Source organism: Gossypium hirsutum, chromosome D04, assembly GCF_007990345.1.
Source record: "Gossypium hirsutum isolate 1008001.06 chromosome D04, Gossypium_hirsutum_v2.1, whole genome shotgun sequence".
Lineage (NCBI taxonomy): Eukaryota > Viridiplantae > Streptophyta > Magnoliopsida > Malvales > Malvaceae > Gossypium > Gossypium hirsutum.
In genome coordinates this window covers 53,993,403-54,019,979 of record NC_053440.1, presented here as the reverse complement: position 1 = coordinate 54,019,979, position 26,577 = coordinate 53,993,403, and the positions used below count along the sequence as shown (strand labels likewise).

Sequence of the window (26,577 nt, the reverse complement as noted above, 5' to 3'; positions counted from 1 at the left end):
AGCAAGTTTTTTTTGTTCTTTTTTCACATTGATTAAAAGAGAAACCCTGAGGGGTTATTCTTCCTTCCTAATTTCAATTTATTTATTTGAGAAATTATACATATATTAAAAAAATGTATTCTTAGATAATATTACATTGAGTATGGGTTTTGGAGAATGAAGGTTTTGGTGGGGAAGAGGAGAAATTTGTTCATCTAAGTTATAATGAATGTATGGATTTCTCTCATTTTTAGTGATATTTGGTTGGTTAAATTAATTTTGATACACAGATATTGGATTTTGCATGCTGGGTAACACTCCCTCTAGTCTATACTTGCAATAAAACTTTTTATATAGAATAATTAAGTCATAATAAGTACTGACAAAAAAGTATAGGACCTTATTTGACAAAAGTATTTTGGTTGAGGGGCCAACTTACAGAGATTTTGAAGCTCATGTGCTAAAGGCCATCAAATGGCCTTCCATATTTCTCTGGTCCTAACTCCTAACTTCATCTATTAACCATTTGGATCTTCTTTATCTTACAGTATCTCATTGACTCCAGCTATGGCTATGATGATTCCAATAGGCCTCTACTTTCGGAAGTTATCAGATGCTGTGATCCAAGGAAAGGAACTTCATTAAAGACTGAATCTAGAGAAGCTCCACGGCGACTTCGGCAACATAAACCCAGTAAGTCAGGCAGTCAGGATATAAGCTTGAATCTCTTCCCTTCTTTGTTGCTCTACTATTCAGTGACAAGAATCAAGTTGAACTGCAAACACACAGAAAAGGGAATTTTTGATAGTGAATATTTTAGGTTTAGTGGTGAAGAAACCGAACACAAATGCTGCCGTTACATGTTATGTATCAGCAATGTATTTGGAAGAGAGAAACGGAAAAAGAAAAGATCCCGTACTGATTGTTCTTAATTGAAGAAACAGATACCAACCGTATGAATAACAATCATTTTAAAAAGAAGCATACGATTCGTGTTTCCTATGGAGATGGATCATCTTGCTAATGCAGACAATGTCATTTACAGAGTCATGCATACCCTAACACACAACGCACATACATGAAAAGACGCATTTATAATGCATGTATACTGAAAGTTATGAACCCACTTGTTAAGAGGAAACAATATTAGGGAACTTCAATTATCTCTGTAGCAAGCATGACTGGACAGGGGAGGACTGGAAAGGAAGGTAGCTAAGTCTGATATTTACTCGACCAATGTGACCTGAACGTGGAAAATAGTTCACAAAACATGGCACCTAATTGATTTTAGCAGATTATAATTGATGCCACATGCTTAATTGATGGGATTACTTGTAAAACAGAAATTTCAAATGGAAACAAAAAGGTCGGAAGGCAATGAAATTAATTTAATGCGTTTACTTCACGGTGAGGAAGTACTTACAACGTGTTATCTGAACGGAAAATAAACACGCTCAAATACTATGTACAATAGACTTATGGTTGAAGCCTTAGTCGATTGAAGAACACCAAGAAGTGATATTCAGGGGCCCAATATACAAATCCAACAACCGGCCCTCCTTTGATGTACTGTTCAGATTAGCAAATCAGAATATCAAATAATCAGTATCCATTTGACCAAAAAATGTCATTGAACCAAACTTGTGATCGGACAAAAGAGATAAACCTTCCCGTCAAGAATAACAAGCTCGCCATCAACCCATCGAGGATTTCGAAAGCCTGGTTCAGCAAGCCTCCCTTGTCCTTTATATCGAGCAACCTGAGTCAAAAATAAGACCACAGAACCTCCTTAACTTTTGAAGCAGATATCAAAGAGTGAAATTCAAAGGGTATCACAAATTCAAACTTTACAAGTTATCAATATATACTAAAAGAAAATGTACCACTCCAAATTCTTCAGGAATTAGCCCATTATGTGGGAGTTGATATCTTTTACCAACTCTGGCTCGAAACGCCACCTATAGATATTCCCAAGGTATTAGATGACAAATCAAAAAAAAAAAAACAAGTACGAGAGGGGAAGGTCAGTAAGTACAAATAATTTAAGGACAATAATGAGAGAATCAGCTGCATTTCAAATGCATACGTACCTGGCCTGCAGGTACATAAGGATCTCCAGTTAATTTTACAGCTTCCACATATTCATAAAACTCAAGATCTGAAGGCTCCTTAGTCCCACTATCCCCTTGCCACTGACCAAATTTGCGTTTAAGATGAATGACTTCTGATGTGTAAAGCCCATGTGTACCAATATATAATCCTGATCAAATAATATTTGTAAATACAATAATTCTATAATACACATGAATAGATAGACAGAAAGAATAATAAATCATGTTTCCATAAAACCAATAACGAACATCAACAGATGGTGTACAAATTACCATTTAGGGGATCCGGTGATGCCGCAATCTCAATGCGATGGAAAGTTGTAGAACCAGATAGTGGTTGACGATTTTTAACTTGACTGAGTGTAAGATTTATCAATTCACCAACATCTTTGAGTACCTACATTGTTGAAATTAGTGAGCAATCCAAGCATTCTACAGTTACAATACTTATTCGTCAAATATTTATTTAATATATTAAACCTACCTTCAAAGGTATCTTCTCTCTGCCGATAAATTTAGCAAGATCAATCATTATTTCATCTGCGGTGCGTTGACCTCGAACCTTTGCTTTTCTATCTATCAAACCCTTTGCCTTGAGACTAGTATCTTGTTGGCTTACGTCCTTTTCTATAGAAAATGAAAATGCTAGGTGCCCCTTTTTCACTAGCTTAGCAGGAACTCTAAGTGACTCTATTGCAGGAACATTGCCAGAAAGCTTTTGTACAAGACCCCCAACAACAACTTTAATTGCAATTTCACTTCGCCTATCACTATCAATAACTCCATTATCCACATCCATCTCAATTTTACCTCTCTCTTGGTCATTATCACTCTTAATTTCATCATCCACTTCTATGCTTTCTATATCAGCATCTTTTTCTTCATCTTCTTCATCTATTATCTGCTCAATCACCTTGGATATAAAATCTTGGTCTACTTTCCCAGGTGAAGTGACCTTCACGACCTTGACCTTTGCACCAGGAACCACATCTTGCAATATATTTTGAAAACCAGTTAGTCCCTCACTCTCATCTGCATCATCATCTTTATCATCATCCTCTTCATCAACACCATCTTCAGTGCCAAGAACAAAAAGATCGTTTTTCTCTTCAATGGAGTCTGATGGACCCAAGTGGCTGGTGGTTCCAGATGTTTTTGGTGACATTGAAGTATCTTGGGAAACACTCCTCCTTTTCAAGTACACAGCCTGACAAACACCAAATAACATTCCATTTGCAAAAAACATTAAACGCTACTACAAATTTGAAAACTATGAAAGCTAAGCAGGGTGCCTGGAACACGGTATTGTTCAAGCATATTTATTCCTTTTAAGCTTACAACAAGAATACCTATGGCTCACTTAAAGAGGACGGAGTACTAAACAGCCCACAAAGATATACACATGTAAATACACATTAGACAAGTCAAAAGATACCTGCTGTTTGTATTCACCTTTCTTATTTACAGTAAGAAAGATCTCAAACAAAGGAACACCAACTGACGCAGTAGTGAGCTGCCTGACATAAAAGAAAATCAATCAAACAAGGTCAGAAAACAATCATTGAAATTACAAATCAATAAGTACGAGCAAGAAGTATAAAAAAACTTGAGCCAGTTCAAAATGCATAAACAATAAACACTCGTAACAGCAGCACAAATACATGTACAGACCAACAAACAAATGATCAATTATACATATGAAACACGGGAGTGATTACCTAGGACTAAAACTCCTGGCAACATATCTACCGTGTTCGGCAGTTATCCGTATAATTAGACCGTATGGATCTTTGGTATCATTTGGAAGACCAGCCCACCATCCAACCTGAAATTAAAAGACCATAAAAACCAAACAATATTGACTTAGCTACTAAAAAAACATCCTTGTCTTTTTCTTCTTCTTTTTTTCCATTTGCATTCTAAAGTAACCAAAAAAAAGGGTTAACTTACTAATCCAGCACCAGCATTATCCCTTAAAAATACAGCATCCAGGAAACGTTCTTCCATTACTGCTCTCTGAAATTATAATAAAACAGGTCAGCAAAAACAATGAAAACTCCCCATTTTTTTCTTTAAATTAAAAAAGAGGATTAACATAATGAAAAAGAAATAGAATTTGTACATTTAAATGTGACATAACTCTGCCAACAGTGTCATTTCTAGAAGCAGCTGCAATTGCAACCTTTAACCTAGCAGCATCCTCATAATCTTCACTAAGTACAGCTTCATTTAATTGCGACTGTTAAAAAATAAAATAAATAAAAAAAGTAATCCCATCAAATAAAATTCCAAAAAAAAATAATAATAAAATTCGTAAATAAAATACCCTTAAAAGGGATAAGAGGCGTTCTTGTTCATCGACTTGTTCGAAATGCTTTTTCCACCGATCCCAATCCCAATCCCAATCACAATCCTCCACTCGTTGCTTATCCGAAACGTTGTCGTTCACCTTATCACCATCCCCGGTGGGGCTTTTCGGAAAAGGGTTCATGTAGGAATAGAATCTCTTGACGGCATTCTTGAAAACGCCTTGAATAGCGGAGTCCCACCGCCAGTTACCGGAATTACCATCGGAAGAATCGTTGGAACAACGGCAAAGGGTGGAATGAGGGAACCTCCTGGAGGTAGAAAGAGGGTAAAAGAAGGGTGTTTTAAAAGAAGGAAAATGGGGGCTGGGGAAAGTGAGATTGGGAGGCTTCGGAGATGATGGAATTGAAGCCATTAAAAAACAACTTGGGAGTTTAACAATGGCGGATGGCCACCTCCCCTTTGTCTTGTTTCTTTATTATTACGAATCAAAAAGACATTTTTGTAGGTAATTTGGAATGGGTGGTAGGCAATTTGGAGCTCTCAGATAAACTATTGTTTTTTTTTCTTTTCTGCCCTTTTTTTTATTTTATATATATATATATAAATTTTCAGTTTTCAGGCATCAGTTACGTTGACACTTGACTACGGATATCTTTAGTAGGGCTTAAAAAAAACATTTTTAGATTTAAAAATAATATTAAGAGAAAAGCGGCACAAAACAAGTTGTTTTTCGTTAAAATTTTTGGCTAGCTAAAATTTATAAATTTTTCTCTTCCAATAACATTTTTAGTGTTTAATTATTTTTTCACTCTTTCAATAATATAATACTTTTTTTTCTTGATAGGTAATTATAAATATATTAAAATTATTAATTAAAAATAAAAAATATTTTTTAAAATATTAGTTACAAATATTTAATGATTATATTTAAATATTTAAAATATAGCTTATATATTCTAATTAAATTTTATAAATAATTAATATTTATTGCTTAAAAATATTTTTTTATATTTCATATATTAAAATATTAACAACAAATTATAATAATAATTTAAATATTATTTAAATACATATTTATTATTTAATAATAACATGTCTAAAATGAATATTTTATTCTTTAAAAATATTTTTTGACAACAATGCTAAACACTCCAATTTTAAACTAAACTTTTTAAAAATATTTTTCACAATACTTTTTAAAAGCATTTCAAAAGCACTGATCTTTTTCCATTAAAATACCTATATTTAATAATTTATTTGGGTCAAATTATGATTTTGATCTCTTTATTATACTTATATTTGCAACTTTTTTTATTTTAATTTGATATGATTTAATCGATTAATTCAGTAGTCAATTAATAATATTAACTATTATGGTTAAAATGCTAATTTATATTTTTAAAATATATATATTCTAATAATAAAATTCAAATCAGCATTTTGATAAAATCAACAATACTAACTGATTGAACTAACCAATAACAATTAAATTAAATTATGTCAAATCAAAGTATAAGGATTAAATATTAAATTTTAGCATGATAGAGGGACAAAACTATAATTTGACCATTTTATTGGTTATTTCAATTTAATTTCAATTTATTCAAATAAATTGATTCACTGTTTGTAAGTTAGAAAACTAAAATCATCTGAACCAAACTAAATTCTATTTTTATTTATTTTATAACTACTTTCTTTTACAAATATAAAAATAAAAAATTTATTTAAATTAGTAAAAAAAATTAAAATACTTTATAAAAATATTTTTTAAAAACTAATTAATCAAATGTAATTCGATTCGATTTGATTAGATATTCAATTTGATTTCCAGAAAACTACTAAACTTTCTCTAAAGGAAAATGGAATATACAAAATGGAAACCATGGATTACTGACATGACAGACAAAAGTATACAACGTTAACTAGTGCTAAGAAGTGGTATATACCTTTGGAACCCTTTGTGGCCGGTTTGTTCATCGCCTTTCAGACACATGATCTCCATCATTCATCGGCATCGAAATCTCTTTTCAGATCGATTTTGCTTGTTGATGTGATCAGAAATGCAACTATTTTGAAAAGCTTCGAGCTTTCCTTCGGCAAGAAGTTATATATGCCTTGGGAACCTCAGTGACTGGCTCTTCATCACCTTTGGTCATCGGGATCAAATTGTCTTTAAGATCAAATTTCGTAGTCGGGTCTACTTGTTGATGGGATAGAGCTGAAATGTCCCTATCAAAGTACAAAGAGGAACATGTACTTGCAATGTCATCGTGCATGATCATGCCACTTGACTCCTGAGAATCTTCAATAATACAATCAGAGTAACCTTCATTTGAGGTTGCGGACGATATAGTTTTATTAGATTCCCCTCCATGATTGGATACCTGGTCATCGTCGTCTAGCCTTATCTCTGATGAATCTGGAGAATCACTCAACTTGTTAAAATCTGAATCCTCAACATGCAATGGTATATGTTGGTTCCATGATGTACTTAATACACTAACGTCTTTGCTAGGACACCGTATGAATAAGCGAGATTCAGTTACCGATCCAGAAGCTTCACCATCAAGATCTATGGGAGAATCAGCAGCAATTTCTTCACTTGTCTCTTCTATTTCCTGTTTCATTGATGGATGTTGGATAAGTGCAAGCATGCTAAATCTTATTGGCAAGATTTCTTATCATCTAATAAAAGACATGGAGAAATGATTACATAACAATGAAAATAGCCAGTGAATCAGCTTATATTCTCTATATGCTAAAATTTCCATTGATGCAAATCAGAAAGTTACAGACAGAGGATTCACACCTTATCAATTTTCATTGGCAAATTGATCTTATATCAGACTTAAGCTTATTGGTAATAAAGAAATAAAATGTTACCTCTATAGGTGACATAGCATTTCTTTGACCATGTGTATAGTTTACAAGCGATCCCCCGAGAATTCCCACCTCATAACAATCAAAAATCTCTAATTCCGAGTCTTTCTGGCCTTCTAGAACTGTTGTAGGGGATGCAGCAGAGAGTATCAAATCGTTAGAATTTGAGGAATGATCATGACATGTTTCTGCTGAACTGCCAATCTGGTCAATGGACTTTACTCCAGAATCTTGCTCACTATGGAGGGGTAAGAGGGAGGATGAGTATTTATAGATGCCATCAACTGACGGGGAACTACAGGATTGTTCTTCCAGGATTTCATAGATTAACCTCTTGATATGACAACGTTTCAAAGAAGCCTCAGCAGGTGGAAACCAATTCATATTAAGCTGAAAAAGTCGAAGATAATATTAGAAAAGGTGAATATAAGAAGGTTGAAGAAAGCAAGTTTCAAAGAGTTCCACATAATAGCATTATGCAAGTTTCAAATCTTGAAGAAAGTAATGGCAGTACTCACAAAGTTGGAGGATCCTGTTGTCTTAGAAGGGGAGAAATTGATTGGTGCTTGAAGAAGAAAGCGTTCCACATAATGCAGCAAAAAGAGGCCACAGTCAAATGAATTTTCCTGTTGTGGCAGCTGAACCATAAAATATAAATAGTCAATTAATTTTGCAAAATGTGAATGTGATGCTTTCTAATAAAAAAACAAGGATACATAACATGCTAACCGACACCACAGCAGAAACAAGAGGAGCAATACCTCTAGTGGGACAAACTGTAAATTTAAAAATTTTGAAGGAACATCATCTGCTGCCTCTTTATGCCTCTGTTTCCACTCTTCAGTTAAGTAACTGTCATTTCATGGCAATGAAATGAGGATATAATAATCAATAATAAGATCTTTAAAAGCAAGAATGACTATTTCAAACAGAGCAAGAAATTTTGAGATACACAGCTCCATCTTAAAATAACAAGGCCAGATGATTTGTCCAACAATTTCTAAGTTTCTTCATTTTGGTTTTTCTGTTCTAAGTTGCAAACAAAATAAAAGCATCGCAACTAAAGAAAATAATCATGAAGAAATTACCTCTGGAAAAGGTTTTTAAGGCCCCTATGACTTCCTCTAATTGAATCCATGTGCAAGATGCAAGGGACTTTAAGTAAATTTTCAGTTGCATCATCTGCAAGACAACCAAAACTAAGGTAAAAGTGGAGATAATCATAATCCTAGTTGCTAAGCCATGCTCAGACAGTCCATTATGAGCTTGCCTTTGAGTTTAGCCACTTCACCAGGATGACAGATGACAATCAAACTCCAATGAAGACTGTCATGGAGATGTGTTAATAACTCATTAGGAAGCTACATAAAGATTGTTCTCTCATGCCATGTTAAAAAAAAAAAAGAAAGAAAGAAAAAACAGATAAGCTTATCACCTGTAATTTACAGGAATGAAAATGTAATCCTTTTCAAAGATATCCACCTTCCTCGTCCATTTATGAACACGTTGAAATGCTGATTTGGCTTGACATTCATCAGATAAACCTTTATCCAGATCAGCAAGCTTCAGAAAGAAAAAGCTACTGAAAAAGTGGAACCTATGTTGCTCCTCGGGTTTAATTTTATTCTTCAAATATCTGCCAATGGATCAGAAACAAACATCAATCATTTCAAGTCAGGGAATAGAACCAACACATAATATAATACCTTGGCTTGGGATCATAAATTAAACATAGGGAAGGTTTCTCATTAACTCTCACAAGGCACTTAGACATTCATCATGATTATGATGTTAAATTAGAGACCTAGCAGCGAATCTTGAGATGATAATTTCAGCTGTCTATTGTATAAGCGCAGATCACCATTTGAATATTATAAAGTAGTAAATTTCTTGAAATGAAAAAAAAAATGCTGCTAATCCAACAATGTAGAATAACTACTTATGCTGAAACAAGAAGACATGGTGATAAAGACGAGATGTTTCCAATGCCATAACTATATTGCACGTATATTTGATAAATGAAACCTCAAGGTTGAACGAAGACTAGCACATCCAAGATCTAAAATAGGCTAACCTTGAGAGCATGAAGAAGAAAACGAAGAACATAGAATATATCATTTCAAGCTTACTTAATATAGAAGTCAATGATAGTATCATTGATGAATGTTTCTGGGCAAAGAAGTTCAACATCTCTCTTGCTAATTGAAATAGCATCAGGATCACCTTTCGGATAGATAACTTCTTCAAAATGTTCATGAAAACTGCACAACAAATTAGTTAGATGCATCAATTTTCGAAAAAGATGAAAAAGTCTTAAGTGATAAATAGAAAAGACATAGGTGAAAGATTTAAAGCTTTAAAACTAAATAATACACATGTACATACATATACAGAAGAAGGAAAATGAATGACTGCCATAACAACCATATCCAGTATTGGTCCTTGAAGGTAAACTCCCACTTCATTTATGCTAAAAGTTAGGAAATAGTATTTTCAAATGGGAATATATCCTGAGGATTCTCGAAACCGCTTCAAAGAAAAGGGCAAGGGCTGAAATATAACATAGTTATAAACGATCTAAAACAGAAGGGAAAAAAGAAGGTAAAATCATTAAAACTTTAAAGAGATATTATGATACTGACTGAAAGCTTATTTTTAGTTTTTTCTTTTTTTTGGGTTAGGAAAAGGACAGGTTCAAATCCCTAAATCCATAAAACCCAAAAAATATAGAGCTTGTACCTCGAGAAAGGAAAAGGATATAGAGAAGTACTAATCATCAAACGATCCATTAAAATGCATTCAGAAACCGATTAGCACCAGATGTTCTGTCTCAACTGGTAAAAAAAACATAGAAGTTTCTTCAACTTACTCATAAAAATATGGCTTTGAAGAAAACCTGCCATTCTGCCTCATCAAGGTATTCTCTTCATTTTTGCTGCAAATATCATGAATGGTTAAATCAATGCAATTAAACCATGCACGTATGCAAACAAAAGAAATTTTCATTTACACATAAATAGGAAGTTACAATAGAAGAAAGGGACTAAAACACAGTGAATGCCAGAAGACGCTGATCAGAGCTAGAATACAACGACATTAACAAGAAAATAGGTCAAACCAAATGGTATATGCAAGATCACCATTTCTCTGGACAGGGAAAACAAAATCAAATGCCCATATATTCTAATACAAGAAACCATCACTCTCTAGATCTACATTGAAAAAAGTGATAACTCGATAAGAAACAAAGTCAGTAGAAAACTTACTCAGAAAGAGTGTTCCATACATCTCTGTATCTCACACTCAATGATTTGATTGAGTCCTGCCTTTCAGACCAACAAGTATCATATACTGAAAACTTCAATGACTCAATGACTGCAGCAATCAAGAATCTAGTTCAAAATTTATTGCTGAGAAAAGATAAACCAATAAATGAGATCACAACAGCATCTAAAACAATTCCTGTTGGAAGAAGATGGTTGAAGACAGTTTCTTTGAAATGGCACCTAAAAAGGAAATAGTGCAGATACAATGACGCAGGAGCTTTATTATTAATATTTTATGATTTTAGTTTTATTTTATAAAGTTATTTTAAGTATTTGGTATATCATGGACGGCTAGAATTATTAGTTTTCTTTAGGGTTTAAATCTAGGGTAAGAATAAAACTTTATTTGCAAGAAAGTGTAGTAACTTTGCTTCCAAGGAATTCTATTATAAATACGATGTAACAGATATACGGTCACAACATTATTATTATCTTTGAATTAATATAAAGAAACTAGAGGTTTTTTTATAACCCTAAGTTTTCTAGAATTCCACCTTCATTCTAACCAGTTTTACAGCCCCAATTCTATTGATTGCTGCTGTTTTCTCCCCTAAATGAAATCATACAAGGTTATGATGCAAGGATACAATTAAGCTATGACAGGTGATATTCCAAAATGTCAGATTTCTGGACGTATACTTTTAATTGGAGTTCAGATACTTTCTCTCAGAACCTCAAATATCATGTTATACCCAGAAAAAATTCAATGAGAATTATTTGTGAAAATTAGCAAACCTGAAATTTCATTTGCATTTTCAGCTCTCTTAGAATTCTTTGATTGTAGAACAAAATTCATAATGGCTGTTTCAACCTGTGTCCAGCGGCATATTAAGCTCAAAGATTATAATCTCGAAGTATCTCAGCAAAATTTTGAAGAAAAATATAGAATGAACACCTTTGGTAACTCACCCTTTGACACCATTCTGCATCAATACTAATGATATCACCCACAGCCCATATAAAACTAATTTTTGTCTTGGTCCCATTTACGCTAAAGTCCTCAAACTTGAGGAAGGTTTTTGAAAAAGTTAACTGACCCTCTGTGCAATACATGCCCCTATACATTATAAAATCAGGCGAAACGATAATTTCCACATCTTCCTTTTCCTGCAAGTTACAAGTAAATAATAAATAAAAAGGCCTACAATGAAATTCAATTTATTAGCAAAAAAGATAAATACAATGTGGCATAACACAAATTAAAAAAAAACTGATCCTGCCATTCTGGTAAAGCATACAAAAGAAAAAATATTTATCAAGACAATATGGAAATAAGTCAACAACTTATTTTTATAAACAAATGTAAAAGATACAATGTTAATGGTTAACCCACACCAAACAAGCAGAATAAGAGTTATATCAATGAAGGTTTAACTCCACAAGTCCATATATGAATGAATTTCTAAGGGAAATCTGAAGCACCAAAACTTGTAGACTTTCAATGCAGGACATCATATATTAATCAACAAGTGGTTAGTATTTAAATAACAACCCTCTAAACAGCCATCAAAAGCTAAACTCCTTAGTCAATACTACAAGGGAGAAAACTATACATACAATTTCATGTACATCAGAACCATTAGCCGAAACTTGCTCCTCAGGAGAATCTGAGAAAAGCAGAATGTTGCATAAGATCACAAGCCAATACATGATGCTTGAGAAAGAAGGTACCATAACTTATGAAGCAAAATCTAAAAGAACAAGGAAAATACCTCCAAACTCTACATGAGAAGAGGCAAATGCTGATGAAGAACTCATTTCAATCAAGCCATTGTCATTTGAAATTATATCAATTTGCTCATTCTGCAGCCATTTTAATTGATAAGTGGGATGTTACCCAAATGGTTTCCTGCAAGCATTTCTTTTTGAAGAATTCTTGCAAGCATTTCATTATGAGAAACTTTAAATATCGCATAGAGAACAAGCTAGAGTGGAATTTTATTTTGCTCAAGATAATAAAGGAAAGGTGCCAGAACACCTCATCATTAGAAGAAAAAGACTGCAAAGAGTTATCCAAGTCAGGAATCTCATCTCCCATGTTCACAGGACGGTGTGCAGGAAATGTGCATAGTGGACCTGTACCACTAGCATTAACGTCTTTGTCTTTATATCTACTGGCCTTCGGTGCAGTCTTGGTCACTTGCACTTCTACAAAGTTACATGATGGACATTAGAAACTTTAACATCAATAGTGAAGTCGTACACCTGATGCCAAATACCTTCAACATCAACATCAATCGGACCATCAATCTTTCCCCTTTCCCAAGTCTTGTGACTTTCCAAAACTATAAATACCATGAAAGAAACATAGTTACATAAATATTATTGCACAAGTAATTCAATAATAACTAAAAACTCTGTTCTTTTCTCATGCACACTTTTTTCTAATTATTTCATACATGTGTCTTACTCAAATATTAGAACCAAGATTCCAAAAACAAAATATATATTAGAACCTAGCTTTTTTATTTATACCTCACCTATTCCTTAACAGCACCAATATGAGCTGGAAGTATTAAAGCTATCAAGAAAAGAACTAACTAAAAGCTAAATTAATTATACTAAATGTCACTGTAACACACATGCACATTCCCATGTCAGCCATCACGAAACGGCCATGGAATAACAGCGTCAAGCCTAATTAGTAGCAATACCTCTCCTTTAAAGGTACAAATTCAGTTCCAACCCCCAATTGCTTCTTCCACCCGGGAAAAGGTGGAATAACAGGGAAATAGTGCCCAACACAAAAAGCAAGAAAAACACCAAAAGCAATGAAAGTTGCCATTAATAAATTATAAATGCAAGAAAAGAAAGAAAAAAATATTACAACTCCACAGAAATCAATCAGAGGTCAAAACTTTTGGACGCTCTGTAACTTCAAAATCTAGTTCAATAAAAAATCCAAAGAAATGCAAATTCATCACTCATAAAGAAACAAAATAGCAATATCAACCCACATTGAGGTTCTGTAACTTCAGAATCTAGTTCGATCGGTTCATTGCTACTTTCCCTTAGCTTAGTCCTCTTGCAATCTGAGGAGACAAAAAAAAGATTGAACAGCTATAAATATTAAACAAGAAAGCTATAAATATTAAACAAGAAAGCAAGTACAAAAAAGACTAAACATGACACTATGCCTAAACCAACTCCATACCTTCAACTTCAAGATCAATTGGACTGTTGCTAACTTCATTTCTCCCAGCAACTACAAAAGAAAGAAAAATGTAATCATCAAGGCCATTTTAACAAATCAGTTAGCAAAGAACCAATGCAAATGGAATGAATAAGAAGTCGTATAAAACGAAACAAATGCATTAAGTTAAGGTGGTTTTGATTTTTTGTTAACCAGGAAATTAAAAAGGGAAAAAAATATATCAAATAAGAACAAAACAAACGGGCGGCAGTATTTTCATTTTGTTATAAAACTTTCAAGTCACGTTAGATATATATATATATAAAAGAATCAATATGATGGCATTTTCCCGCACTTTCTCGGGCACCAAACATAGTAACCACCGAGGGATTGAAGTGAATATAGGCAGAAAATGAGTGAGAAAATTACAGCGTTGAAGAAACTTGTATTTGCCGAGAGGAGAAGGTGGCTTGAGGCATCTTTTAGGGTTCTTAAACCTTCCGAGTATCTCTGCAGACTCCCTCTCAACTCTCTCGTCGGCGGCGGCAAAATCAAACACGTCGAACCGCTTGCGCTGCTGACTCGCACTCCAACTCATTCTCACCCCGCTCTTCAACTCACCAAATAAAATCAAAACAAAAATGATCATTACTAAATGCTTTTTTTTTTATTACTACATTCTCACCCAATTTTAAGTAATTAAAATAAGAAAATTACAATTTAAGGATTCAGCTTATATGATCTATTCATTTTGGTCCTTTCCATTAAAAATTCTAACAAAAATATGACATGACTTTATTTTGATATGTGGAAGTGACCAAAAATCATTGTTCATCTATCAAAATAATGCCATGTCAGATTTTTATTAGAGTTTTCAATGGAAGTGACTAAAATGAGATTTTTTTTAACTTCATAAAAATAGATTTTAGGCTTAATACATAATTTGGTACATGAGTTTGACACTTTTTTATAATGTGGTACTTATGTTATTTTTTGATCCAATTTAATATTTGTATTTGATAAAAGTTATATCTTGATACTTAAAGGTGACGACATTAATTTTTTAGCCAAATATAGAAACCACATTTAAAAAAGTGTCAAATTATAGTACCTTAGTCCAAAAAAATAGAGGTATCATGTTAGAAAAAAGTGTCAAATTGGAGTATTAATTGATATATTAATCGTATTTATTTTTAAAATTATAATCATTTCATTTTACAAAGGGGTAATATAGTTTTTGGCCTCTAAAGTTGGCAACTAAATCCACTTTGGCACCTATATTTTTCTTAATCCACTTTGGTCCTTGAACTTGACAACTAAATCCATTTTGATTCCTCAACTTAAATTTCGTCAAGATTTGATTACTTAACTAGTGTTAATGAAAATTATTCTTTATATTTCATATATTTTTTAATTCATCAATTTTGGTCATTATATTTTTTAATTGGTCAAATTAAATTCTTGTTTTCTTTTTAATTTTAAAATTTAACCAAACAAATTTAATTACTATTGGTTTGGTTATTTTTAGTTTTTTTACTTTTAAAATTTTAAAATTACAGTCCAATTATACCAGATAAATTCATTTAGAAAAATTCTGCTTAATTGTAAAGTAGTAAATTTAGTACATTTTCTTTAATATGATTATTATTACTCCCTTATTTTTCAATTTTTAAAATTTTGGTATTGAGGTAAATACATGTTTTTTTTTTGGTGGTAGCATGTTAAAAGAACAAGTCGACATGGTATTGCATATATTATTGCATAAATTTATGAAAATAATACAACTTAATAAATTTGACAACTACTATTTAGCGAGGACTAAAAAAAATTCCAAAAGTAAAAAAAAAAATCTAAAAGAAGTATATAATTCATAACTTAACATAATACAAAAACTAATAGCACAATTTAAGAGGCTTGGTACAATAAACAACACATTTTGTTCATAAAACAAAAAGTAGATTTGGCTATGAGGAATTGTTGATCTAAGTTGAAAAGCAAGAATTTGGGATTAGAGCATTTATAGAAGCTACAAAGAAGAAAAAGAATTATTATATAGAAAAAAATAAATTTACTTTTTGAGTTCTGCATAATCTAAAAAAAATATGAAACATAAAAGAGACAATGGAAATGCTTTTGCATGAGACAGCACAAAAAGAATTCCAAGATTTTTCATTCTTCGGTGGCACTTGCAGCGCTCAGGTCCACTGATAAATCAAGAGTCTGCACAGTATGATAAAATTTCATCAACTCAAAATCAACCATTGCAATATTACCTAATGTTATTCAGTCTCTGATTGAGTTTAAATGCGGATATTCTCAAAATCTTTATATATATTTGTAGATACAAGGTTGGGATTATTATGGTTTAGTGACGGTTTTACTCAAAGAGCGGAGAGAGATGGATATGGATAATCAGAGTTCAGGAGCAGGAAGGAAGACGGTAGAGGGTGAGAGTGTGGAGAGAGGATTCTTAAAAAGGGTTTTGAGAAGGGTGTCGACCCCATGGTATGTGCTCGTGATGTCATGGACTCGCGAGGTAGAGGGCTCGCAAGATCTTGGCTTTGTAAGTGTCTTTAGCTTGTGAGGAGACTTTTAATCAGGGGTATCGTCCGTGAGGTCAATATGGGGCGCAAGGTGAGCTCATCAGGTGCAGGTATAACAATATTATTTTCGTACTTGTTAGGGTTTAGGGTTTAAATCTGGATAATATATATTAGTATCAAAATGCAATAAGATGAAAACCCTTACTTTTCCAGTAATCTTAGTATACATCTGGATCACATCATTCACAGTGGTTTCGAAGTGTGTTGTTGGGTCATAACTCTGCAATGATTCATTTAACAAAGATGCAAAAATGTAGGCATTAATCCATGTCTGAGAAAATATATACTTCCAAGTGTTCAAGGATGTTTCAAATAATAAAAGAACATGCAGAGTAATGAAAGAGAAGTGTCCTTACAGCAGATATGAAGCAGTTATCGGCTGTATGGTCATTAGTCGGCTCATATCTGTCGTAATTGTCATAGAATATCTCATCTACAGGTCCAAGTAGCTTAATTCCGGGCTCCAACTCTACCTTGGGGTCGTCGGTCTCGGCTTCTGTTGAAACAAAAGCAATGAATTTTCCCTTGGGAGCCACATTATGTGCATATGAGCAACAAAAAAGGTACCTGCAATAACAAAAATTAACCCCTGAAGGTACAGAAAACCAATTACAAAACTTGTTCATTCGATGGAACTCTACTTCGCCATGCAATCTTTTGATAAATTTTCGAATATTTATGCATAAGCAATTTACAATAGCTGAGGAAGTTAGCAGCATACATGTCTGATTTACGACCAAGTTGCTTCTGAGGCACAATAACCTGAGCTGAATGAGAATCATTGGTATCTGGAATAGGGTGGCTCATTATGCAAACAGCACGCGCAACTTTTCCGACCTTCTTAACCTGTTGCATCAAATGAACATGAAGAAGAAGTTGTATACTTGTGTTTTGAGGATGCGTGAAACAAAAAAATATGAGGCATCGTTTCTTTGGAGGTCACCTTATCAGGCAAATAAGATGGATCGCAAACGACTTTCTTGCACTTAGCAGTTTCACCCTCAGAAGTTACGCCAATAACTTTCCCGTCATCACCGTATTCTATCTACAACCCGAAATTTCACAAGAGAAACCGGGATCATAAAATGTCCAAAAAGCAAAGTAACAAAATGACATTCTCTAACAAGTTAGCATCTGTCCCCTAAATGACTCAATGGTGAGCTTAAAGATGATATTCACTGACTAGTTAGCGACTATGCGTACTTTAGAGAAAACAAAGCAAATTACATTCAGGTTTTTTGCATTCCGGGAGATTTACCTTACATTCAGGCTTGTTGAGCATGTAAGTACCGCCGTAAACTGCACTTAAACGTGCAAATGCCTGCCAATAGCAACATAATAACAGGTCAAACAAACAAATAAGTTTCTATTAAAGTAGGAAGAAAACTGCATATAATGAAAAACCTGAGGCAATTCTCCAAGTCCATATAGTGGATAGATATAAGGGGATCCTCCTTGAAACCGTGCCAAAGACTCTGCATAGAGCTATACAAAAAACGAATGCATCAATACTCAGTTTAAAATAATGGATACAATATACAAAACGAACCTTTTACCTTCATTCTCTTAACAAAATCCAAAGCTGGTTGATCTAAGTAATTATCACTGCTGTAAAGTGCCAAGGCATGACCAATAAAGTCAATTGTATCATCTTCTAGCCCATACTTTCTACATCGCAAAAATTACCATGCATCAAGACCAGTAAACTGTGACAGACAGTCACTGTAAGTGCTAGAGCAAGCTTTTTAGAGGGCAATAGGGATGAGATACATACGAGATAAGTTCCTTTGCTGTTACTTTAGTTAAGTCAAGTCCTTCATGAGATTTTGGATCGTTTTCATCATAGTCTTGGACATAAATGAAGAACTTTCTGGCACGGCGCTTCTCAAATAGCCCCATCAATGGTGATTTCAGTGCTTCAACATCAGTCGCCGGAACTTTGTAAATCTACAAGTAATGGTAATCAGGTTGTTGAAGACGATAATAGAACAAAGTTTGCACTAAACAAATGATACCAAAAAAAAAATACAATCCCTTACTTTTGACTTGTTGTACACGAAACTACCATCCACAGCCTTGAAGTTAAGATACTTGGTAACATCAGTGTGAATGAGAATACGAACCAGACTGCCATTGGCCATCATGAACTGTAAAAACCACATTAAACATGAATAACCGGCACAAGGATACTCATATGGATCCAACAGGCAAATTAAGTACTGAAAATTACAACATAAAATAGCTAAATTCGCATGCCTTTGGAACCATGTCAACATTATAGTCTCTGCTTGCACCTAGCTGCTCTGGAGGCTTATCTTCACCCTTGAAATGTTTCCAAAGCTATACATACGACAGTAAAACAAAGATTAGAAATTGTATGATGAAAAATGTCAGAAACGGACCGAATAAACATGATCAAAAGAAGAATTACCTGCGTAAGATTAAGAGAAGTCGATTCGCCACCATAATAGTCATTTCTGTCCATGTGCAATACCTATTTTGGAAAATGCAGATACAACCATATATATTTAGAGGATCATACACATACCAACACATATTTCAAGAAACACGAAAAGTTCGGGTATCGTTAACATCCATCCTACTCCCTACAACACATTAACCAACACTAATCCCCACGTTCCGTTCGTAAAAATGCCCAAGTAGAAAATGATCCACAACTTCAAAAAGAAAAAGTAACCATGATTGTTAAACGAAAACCCAGATTGCAAGAGGCTGTGGAACATTAAAACATGATAATCAAACAAAGAAAGATCAAAGAATAGTGATATAAAATGACATACTTTGAGTCCATCAACGGAGAGAAGACCACTGAGAATGCATTCCTTAAGACCTGTCCCTAGGACTATAACATCATACTCTTCATCCATGGCTGAATGAATGTGCTCAATACAGGGGCTTCTAAGGTTTGAGTAATTCCTTTTTTTTTTCCCCTCGCAATGAATGTGCATTGAAATTAAAAGAAGAGAGAATTGGATTATTTTTCATTTTTCTTGTTAGTGTTTTGGAACAGGTCTTCAGCGGGAAGTAACGAGATTAACGCCTTTCGGAAAGTACTTAATTCACGCTATTTTGTGCGCGTGGTATGCGTGGAGCTTAATATGCTCCCCATATTAATTGAGGTTAAATTCTGCTATTAGTCCCGGTCCTTTGTAAACATGGTGTATTTAGTCCCTGTATTTTAATTTTGATCAATTTTAATCCTGTACTTTTTGAATTGGTCAGTTTTAGTCCTTCCACTTTTTGAATTTTGAAATTTCAACCCTGACCCAGACAGTATCAATTAAATTCGATTGGCCAAATTCAATTACTTGTCATGTACTATATGTACAATTGTAGATTTGATCCACATTCTCCAATTGAATCATTCTAAGTCCCTGTACTTTAAAATTTAGGCCAATTGATTCAAATAATCAAATCGCACAAAATCAAACTCCGGTTTAGATCAATTCGATTCATCAATTTTTGAAATATTTTTAAATCGATTATTATATAGTATTTTAAAGTTTTTCATTTATTTAAATATAAAATATTTATTTTATATTATAAAAAATTTAAATTATTTATAAATTAAATAAAAATATATTTTTGTTCATATAAATAACAAGTGAATCGAGTTAAATAAAATTGATCTAAACACTATAGTAATTTTATTTTTTTGTATGTTTATTATGTGGGTTTTTAGTTTTACATTTCCACACGGCCTCAGCCTTTCACACTGTCAGGGGACACGGTCGTTTGACATCCTATTTTACATTTTTACCTCACTTTTATGTAAAGTTTTAAACTAGTCCCTGCTTAGTTCTGATTTATTTTTAGAGTTTTTGTAAGTTCGATTTAAGTCGTTCTTGCACGAATAACATGTTCTAACTGAATGATTGATAACTATTGGTTGTTTTAAAGAAGTTTTGAATTGAAATAGCATGTTCTTGTTCTGTATTTGTCATTTTGTTGTAGTATTCCGTAATCTTAATTTGGTGATGAAGACGGGTGGGGATTATTATATGGTTATTTTTTTATATTTTTGCTTCGCCTGTATATAAATATACTAAAATAAATTTATACATTTTCATTTTTTTTATCACTATTATGTTAATTCTGAATTAAATTATTCTTATAAATCATCATACTTTTTAAGTAAACTAAAAATATTTAACTTTTATGTGTAAAAACTTTCAATACTTAAATATTTATTAATAAATATAATATTATGAATTATTATGATTTGTATTGAACTATTGTAAGTTTACATTTTAGTCATCCAACTTCAAAAAGTTACAACATGATTATTGAACTATTCGAAAATTTTCATTCAAGACATTGGGTTGTTAAAATCTTTGTTATATGGCCTTCTTTGTTCACACTGCTTGCACCAATTGAAAGCTTTCATTCCACTTTTTTTTTATACTTCGATTTTTTTTATGAAACAACTTTGAATGTCATGAATTTATGAGCCAAAATCCAAACAACTTTCTTCTCTTATCTTTGCCACTAAACGTCAAATTGACTTGGATCTAAGGTATGTTTTGTTGGTGTGTTGGGATAAAAATAAACTTATGAAAAATTAACGAATGCTTCAAAGTGTGTATCAATGCCACTTCTTTAAGGTTCTATTTGCCCCCACCTATATTATGATATGCTAAAGAGTTACTGGCAAATGAATCTCGATAATACAATGAAGTTCAATGACTGTCTATGTTTTGCACTGAGCGGAGTATATTAAGGATATCAATTTCTAATTCTTTATAGAACAATCTAAGAATATAAAAGATGGTGGGAGAACAGAAAGAAACTTATGATGTGTTTTTTATGTGTGTCTTACAAATGAAATTCTACTCCTATTTATAGGAGGTCTCATGTCTCTTCATAACAATAAAACTGTCCAAATAGATAGTTATATCTTTTTAACAATAAATATAATTATTCAATAGATATATACTTAAATAATTATGACTATTTGTTAATAACCAATTGACATAATTTTTCGTTACTTTTAACTTTTCATTTACAGCTATTAAAACACTATATATATTTTGAAAATGTTCTAACATGTTCTTCTACTCATTGATGGATATTAATCCACCGTATTGATCATCAAATCATTACTTAGAGCTCGCTAGTCGTACTTTTTAAAAAAACTTAAACATCTTAAAATAAAAGCTTTCTAATAATTTAGTGACCTAAATGAAAATTTTTAAGTTCAATGATCAATTTGTAACTTTTTAAAGTTGAATGATCGAGCCTTAAATTTACTAATAATTTAGTAACATTGAATGTAGTTTATCCTATAAAAAAAATATGTAAGTGAATAAAACTATTTTAAGTTTGAGTAATGCAAGTGTACCTTTCATTGTATATATTCATGTTTAATTAATTTTGATGACGAGAATAGCTTAAAATATTATAGTAGTTTCTTTTTATTAATACACCATTGAAGGAGGAAAAAATAATGATAATATATGAGCTTGTCAGTGGTGAATTTAGGGGACGGTAGGGCTCGGCCTCTCTTTTTGATTTAAGTTCTTTTATGGTTTATAAAATTTTAAATTAGTAATGTTAAAGTTATATTTTAGCCTCTTCAAAAAGATAAAAATTCGATTTAATTCTTTAAAAATTATAAAAATATTAATTATTAAAACGATAAAATTATATTTTTACTATCGTAAAAATATATAATTTAATCTTGGTCCAAAAAGAATTTTGAATTCACCTGAAGCTTGTGTCATCTAATTGCCTGACCACAACTTGAAATAAATGTGGGTAAAATACTAGAATTTTTATGATTTAAGTTTTGTAGTAAATTTCATCAAAGTTTGAAAACAATTGTCTCGAAATGTAAAAATGGACCCACATTTATATATTTATTGTATGAACATTTTATATAAAAATATATAAAATAGTAGGGATTTGAGTCGTAAAATAGATACTTAAAAAAAAAAGAAAAGGTAATTGCATGTATTGTAATATTCAATCAATCAAGTACGTGTATGATGATTAATGCTATGACTTATAACCAAAAATATTATTTTAAATTACAATAATAAGGTAAAGTCTGAACAACTAACGAGACTAGTGCAACTTGAACTCAGGTCACACTTAGAGCATGAATACCCTTGACCATTAAGTTATCACATAGGATTGTAATAATCAAATCTAATACGATGAATTCATAATTTTGATATTTTAAACTCATACTTTTATATGATTTTTTCAAGGTATTTATTTGAGTAAGTCTATTGACTGTTTTTTCATATTCTGTAGGTCCATGAAGGGAGTAAAAGTTGATCACGAGTTTTAAAATTGTTCCATGCTCAAAGGGAGGATTGAATCCCAACTACTAATTAAGGTAGGAGAGACTCTTAGTATCTTACCTACCTCTCGTGATTTTTTACATGCTTCTTAGTAACAAGGAATAAGGTTATAAAACCAAGTACTAGATTAATTTTGTGAAATACAATAATAGTTTTTTGAAAATTTTAAGAATTTTGAAAAATTATGTCCAAATTCGGATTTGATTTATTTTGGTATGATAAATTAGATTCTTGAGTTAATTATGCAACTCAACCAATAATTATGATGTTACTGAGAGACCACACAAATAGTTGCATATGGTGGCCAATGGGTCTCGAACTTGGATACTTAAAACCTAAAACCTCCAAATTTGCCAACTCACTTATTGTTTTATACTCTCTATTTATAATCAAGTTAATATCACAAATCAATATGACATAAATTCAGCTAGGAAATAACTAAAATACTTTTATATTTTAAAAGTAATAAATATTATTATGAATTTATTTTATAAATCTACAAATAAAGAGACTTGAATCTAAGAGGTGAAATCCCTTAATCTATGTATAAAAAAAATCCCTAAAATCTCAATTTTATCATTTTATCTAAAATCTCATGCATTTTACATAAATTCTTTTCACCTAATTATAAATATGAAAAAACAAACCTATCCTTGTAGATTCATTTCACTTACACTTCATTTTCCTACAACGTTACAATTTAGGGTCTCTTTTGATAAACGATTATTTTCAGTGCAATGCGTTTAAATTTCTTTTTATTTTACGTTACAATATTACTACAACATTTAATTTTATCACCACTATTATTTTTACATTAACAACAAATAAACGCACCACCACTTTCTCATCATTCATATTAAAAAGTGTATTTTTTTTATGATCCATATTAAAAAGTTACGTAGGGGTAAAAGTACAACATTTATAATTGTGGGTTCCACTTAATCTTCTGACAGACCAACCAAATTCTAATTGATTATTTTGCACCATAATTATTGCTAGATTTTTAAACACCCATACGTGGGGCAATGCAAAATAAAGTGGGAAAATTGAATTGAATATTAGGTAGGTAGTTTTTTTAATTAAATTAATACGAGTTCCACTCAAGCTTCGTGTTGGGTTAATTATTTATTTCTCGATTAAATTATAGTATAAAAGTTTAAATGTTACAATTTACTCAAAGTTTTTGAACTCTTTGTATATTTAGAATTTAATCTCCATGCTTTTATTTTTAGGATTTTAATCTCTCTACGAATTTAAAAATTTAAGTTTATTTGTTAACACTATTATAATTTTTCTGTGTTGGCGTGCATTTTGAAAAAAAAAATGGTATCTATGCAACAAAAAAATATCGTAACGAACTTGAAATTAATAAAAAATTTTAATGGTGCTAATAATTCTTAATTCACATTATCATTTTAATTAGAATAAAATATTTAGACTAACTAATTACGTTATAAAAGTTGAGGTATCAAATAATGTCAAAATTAAAATATATAGATTAAATCTTAAATTTGAGTAAAATACAGAGATCAAATTAAAATCTAACCACTCTTATAACGTAAAAATTATAGGGATCGGAATTGTAATTTACCCATGTGAAAAAGAAGGAGCAAAATTGAACAAGTTTGCCTTCCTTTTTTATATATATAGTTGTAAATCTTAAAAAGCAAAAAATAAAAATAAAATTTTTATGTTAAATGACCTTTATCCTTTGATGATGTATATTTTTATTAAAAGAACAATATAATTTTTGGTCATTGAACTTAAATTTGTCAAATTGATTTAATCTGATCATTGAATTTGGATTTTATCGAGATTTAATAATGAGATTAGTGTTACTTGAATAGGACTAGATTGGATATATCGAGAATTGATTGATATAAGGGTTTGAACAAAAACTAGTAAAGATCGAAATCGACAATTGAATAGATCGAATTGGTTTGATTTTTTTAAAAAATTATTTATTTATTTAATTACTGTAGGTCCAACGGTTAAATCGATCAAACTAGTTGAACCGCGAAGCAGTGATCTGACCTGTTCAACCACTTGTCCTACTATTAAAACATTAAAAATGACACTCTTAGATTCTACCATATCACCACTTGAAATTTTATATACGCTTCTTTTAAAAAATTTCAAGTGACGGTGTGAGTCTTATAACATTAAAAATTTTAATTTATTTTTTTTAATTTTCAAAATTTTAGATTTAAAAGTTTTGGAAAATGATAGAAGGTTCAAAAAAGAAATCTTGAGAGAGTTTCTTAGATTTCAAAGTGTTGCCTTCTTTTTAAGGTCAATTAATGGTTTATTATATGTGTTTTTTTATTAGTTTTTCTGGGATTTCAAAGTGTTGTCTTCTCTTTAAGGTCAATTAAGGGTTTATATGTCTTGCAATGAGTCTCCAAGTATATGTGTTTTTTTATTAGTCAATACATGGTGGAATTCTAGCACATGCATTTATCTGTTTTATTATTAAACCTTTGTTTATTGTTGAAGTCGAAAAGTGTTTTTCAATTCAAACTTTGATTTTAAATAAAAAAAAAGTTTTAAACCAATTTTTGATGTTAAATTTGATAATTAAATTTTTACTTTTTGTTTTTGTTGGAAAAGTACTTTTCAATGAAATTATTTTTTTATCTCTCATTAAATATTCTACTTTATAACATCAAGTTTGAAATTGATATTTTATCTTCTTAAAAATACTTTTTAATAATAATGATAGTTTGGAGGTCGTTAAAGCGCTACAAACTAGCCATTCAGAAAGGTCACCATCGGCCTTGGTAAGAATAATTTATTTGAGCTTACAAGCTGTTGAGCAGTGATGTTTTAAGCATATTTCAAGAAATAAGAATAAAGTTGTTGATAGACTTACTAAAATGACTTCAGACAAAAGTAGAGAGGTACAAATTTTAGATAAAGTCCATGAGGCGTTCTTCCATGAGTTTGGGATTGATAAAGTAGCTAAATTTCTGGTTGTAATTGCTTAGCATAATTGGTTAACTTTTTTTTTTACACAAAAAAATTATAAAAATTTTTAAGACACTTTTTAACCTCAATCATAAATTAACCCTAAGTAGCATAGGTGGGCCTAATGTGATTTGGTGCTCATCCATGTAGTATATTAACGTGATTAAACCTGATCATGAGTCGGGTCGGGTCGGGTTGAGTTCGTGCCGGGTTGATACAAAATTTTAGACTCGTTTTTTTAGATCTGGGCCTGGTTTGGCCCAAAAAATGAGCTTAAAATTCTGCCCAAGCTTGGTCCAAATAAAAAATGGTAAACTTGAGTCCAACCCCACCTACTTGTATTAATTTTTTATATAGAAGCAAAATTAAAAAATATAATGCATCAAATACACTAAACACATTAAATTAAAATATTTTCCCAAAATTTGAGAATACATTAAAAAAATATTTATACTTAAATAACTCTAAGATATTTGTAATTTTGCAAGCAAATGCCCTTAAAATAATAGCAAAATTAATAATAAAATAAGAGTTTTACAATATCCAAATAATAACAACAAAATAGTAGTAATATAATAGTAGAATGGTAGCAAAACAACAATAAAATAACAACAACCAGCAAAAGGGAAATTCTTTTTAGGCAAATTCGGGTTGGGTCGAGCCCTGCTCATTTAGAAAACAAATATTATTTTTTGTCCAAACCCATTTTTTGAACTTATATTTTTACTTAAACCCTCCTACTTGTTTAACAGGTCTTCGAATTTGAATAAGCGACCGACCCAATATCAAAACTAGATGTGATGATCATATGCGCACGAGGTAGTCTCTTTGATTGAGGCAACCCTTCACGGTTATGGATATATTCAGAGGTGAATAAATTTAGTTAGATGAAGCAAGGTGATATTATATAACAAATTTAATTCAATTTATGTTACTTAG

General features: G+C 31.6%; 3 protein-coding genes across 4 annotated transcripts; all 3 read right to left on the bottom strand.

The window, feature by feature from the left end:
- Nucleotides 1-310: 310 nt before the first annotated feature.
- Nucleotides 311-4,976, bottom strand: LOC107898780 (protein EXECUTER 1, chloroplastic). The gene is made up of 12 exons (XM_016824319.2): nucleotides 4,417-4,976; nucleotides 4,213-4,329; nucleotides 4,041-4,106; nucleotides 3,809-3,915; nucleotides 3,526-3,607; nucleotides 2,575-3,297; nucleotides 2,364-2,487; nucleotides 2,070-2,239; nucleotides 1,863-1,937; nucleotides 1,646-1,738; nucleotides 1,403-1,548; nucleotides 311-754 (listed from the first exon to the last, which is right to left on the bottom strand). Exons 1-11 carry the CDS (start codon nucleotides 4,810-4,812, stop codon nucleotides 1,456-1,458), a joined length of 2,046 nt encoding a protein of 681 aa, XP_016679808.1. The 5' UTR covers nucleotides 4,813-4,976; the 3' UTR covers nucleotides 311-754; nucleotides 1,403-1,455.
- A 1,158-nt stretch (nucleotides 4,977-6,134) lies between these two features.
- On the bottom strand, nucleotides 6,135-14,379 carry LOC107898781 (probable ubiquitin-like-specific protease 2B). Of its 2 annotated transcripts, XM_041090918.1 has the most exons (20): nucleotides 14,169-14,379; nucleotides 13,761-13,811; nucleotides 13,564-13,638; nucleotides 12,826-12,891; nucleotides 12,585-12,754; nucleotides 12,319-12,409; nucleotides 12,164-12,213; nucleotides 11,516-11,713; nucleotides 11,342-11,417; nucleotides 10,547-10,655; nucleotides 10,150-10,215; nucleotides 9,410-9,541; nucleotides 8,716-8,916; nucleotides 8,551-8,606; nucleotides 8,369-8,462; nucleotides 8,042-8,132; nucleotides 7,799-7,918; nucleotides 7,284-7,670; nucleotides 6,905-7,018; nucleotides 6,529-6,819 (listed from the first exon to the last, which is right to left on the bottom strand). In XM_041090918.1, exons 1-20 carry the CDS (start codon nucleotides 14,335-14,337, stop codon nucleotides 6,805-6,807), a joined length of 2,331 nt encoding a protein of 776 aa, XP_040946852.1. In that variant the 5' UTR covers nucleotides 14,338-14,379; the 3' UTR covers nucleotides 6,529-6,804. The 2 variants fall into 2 exon arrangements, with proteins under 2 accessions (XP_040946851.1, XP_040946852.1); XM_041090917.1 differs by having other exon boundaries at nucleotides 6,135-7,018.
- A 1,217-nt stretch (nucleotides 14,380-15,596) lies between these two features.
- LOC107898345 (guanosine nucleotide diphosphate dissociation inhibitor At5g09550) lies at nucleotides 15,597-19,384 on the bottom strand. The gene is made up of 13 exons (XM_016823856.2): nucleotides 19,144-19,384; nucleotides 18,774-18,836; nucleotides 18,599-18,682; nucleotides 18,382-18,489; nucleotides 18,117-18,289; nucleotides 17,899-18,010; nucleotides 17,747-17,827; nucleotides 17,601-17,663; nucleotides 17,286-17,387; nucleotides 17,064-17,188; nucleotides 16,699-16,909; nucleotides 16,488-16,562; nucleotides 15,597-15,959 (listed from the first exon to the last, which is right to left on the bottom strand). The coding sequence occupies exons 1-13, from the start codon at nucleotides 19,309-19,311 to the stop codon at nucleotides 15,909-15,911; spliced, it is 1,416 nt and encodes a 471-aa protein (XP_016679345.1). The 5' UTR covers nucleotides 19,312-19,384; the 3' UTR covers nucleotides 15,597-15,908.
- Between the last annotated feature and the right edge of the window lie 7,193 nt (nucleotides 19,385-26,577).

Excerpts from the sequence above, each read along its gene's own strand:
- LOC107898780 (XM_016824319.2), bottom strand. The coding sequence starts at position 4,812 with ATGGCTTCAATTCCATCATCTCCGAAGCCTCCCAATCTCACTTTCCCC. Across the intron at positions 3,916-4,040 it reads ATAATGCTGGTGCTGGATTA|GTTGGATGGTGGGCTGGTCT; the intron begins GTAAGTTAACCC and ends TTTTAATTTCAG. Across the intron at positions 1,938-2,069 it reads CTTATGTACCTGCAGGCCAG|GTGGCGTTTCGAGCCAGAGT; the intron begins GTACGTATGCAT and ends GAATATCTATAG.
- LOC107898781 (XM_041090917.1), bottom strand. The coding sequence starts at position 14,337 with ATGAGTTGGAGTGCGAGTCAGCAGCGCAAGCGGTTCGACGTGTTTGAT. Across the intron at positions 12,755-12,825 it reads GATTGATGTTGATGTTGAAG|AAGTGCAAGTGACCAAGACT; the intron begins GTATTTGGCATC and ends GTAACTTTGTAG. Across the intron at positions 9,542-10,149 it reads TCAAAGCCATATTTTTATGA|TTTTCATGAACATTTTGAAG; the intron begins GTAAGTTGAAGA and ends TTTGTTGTGCAG.
- LOC107898345 (XM_016823856.2), bottom strand. The coding sequence starts at position 19,311 with ATGCACATTCATTGCGAGGGGAAAAAAAAAAGGAATTACTCAAACCTT. Across the intron at positions 18,683-18,773 it reads CTTCTCTTAATCTTACGCAG|CTTTGGAAACATTTCAAGGG; the intron begins GTAATTCTTCTT and ends TCGTATGTATAG. Across the intron at positions 16,910-17,063 it reads CTTGGTCGTAAATCAGACAT|GTACCTTTTTTGTTGCTCAT; the intron begins GTATGCTGCTAA and ends TTGTTATTGCAG.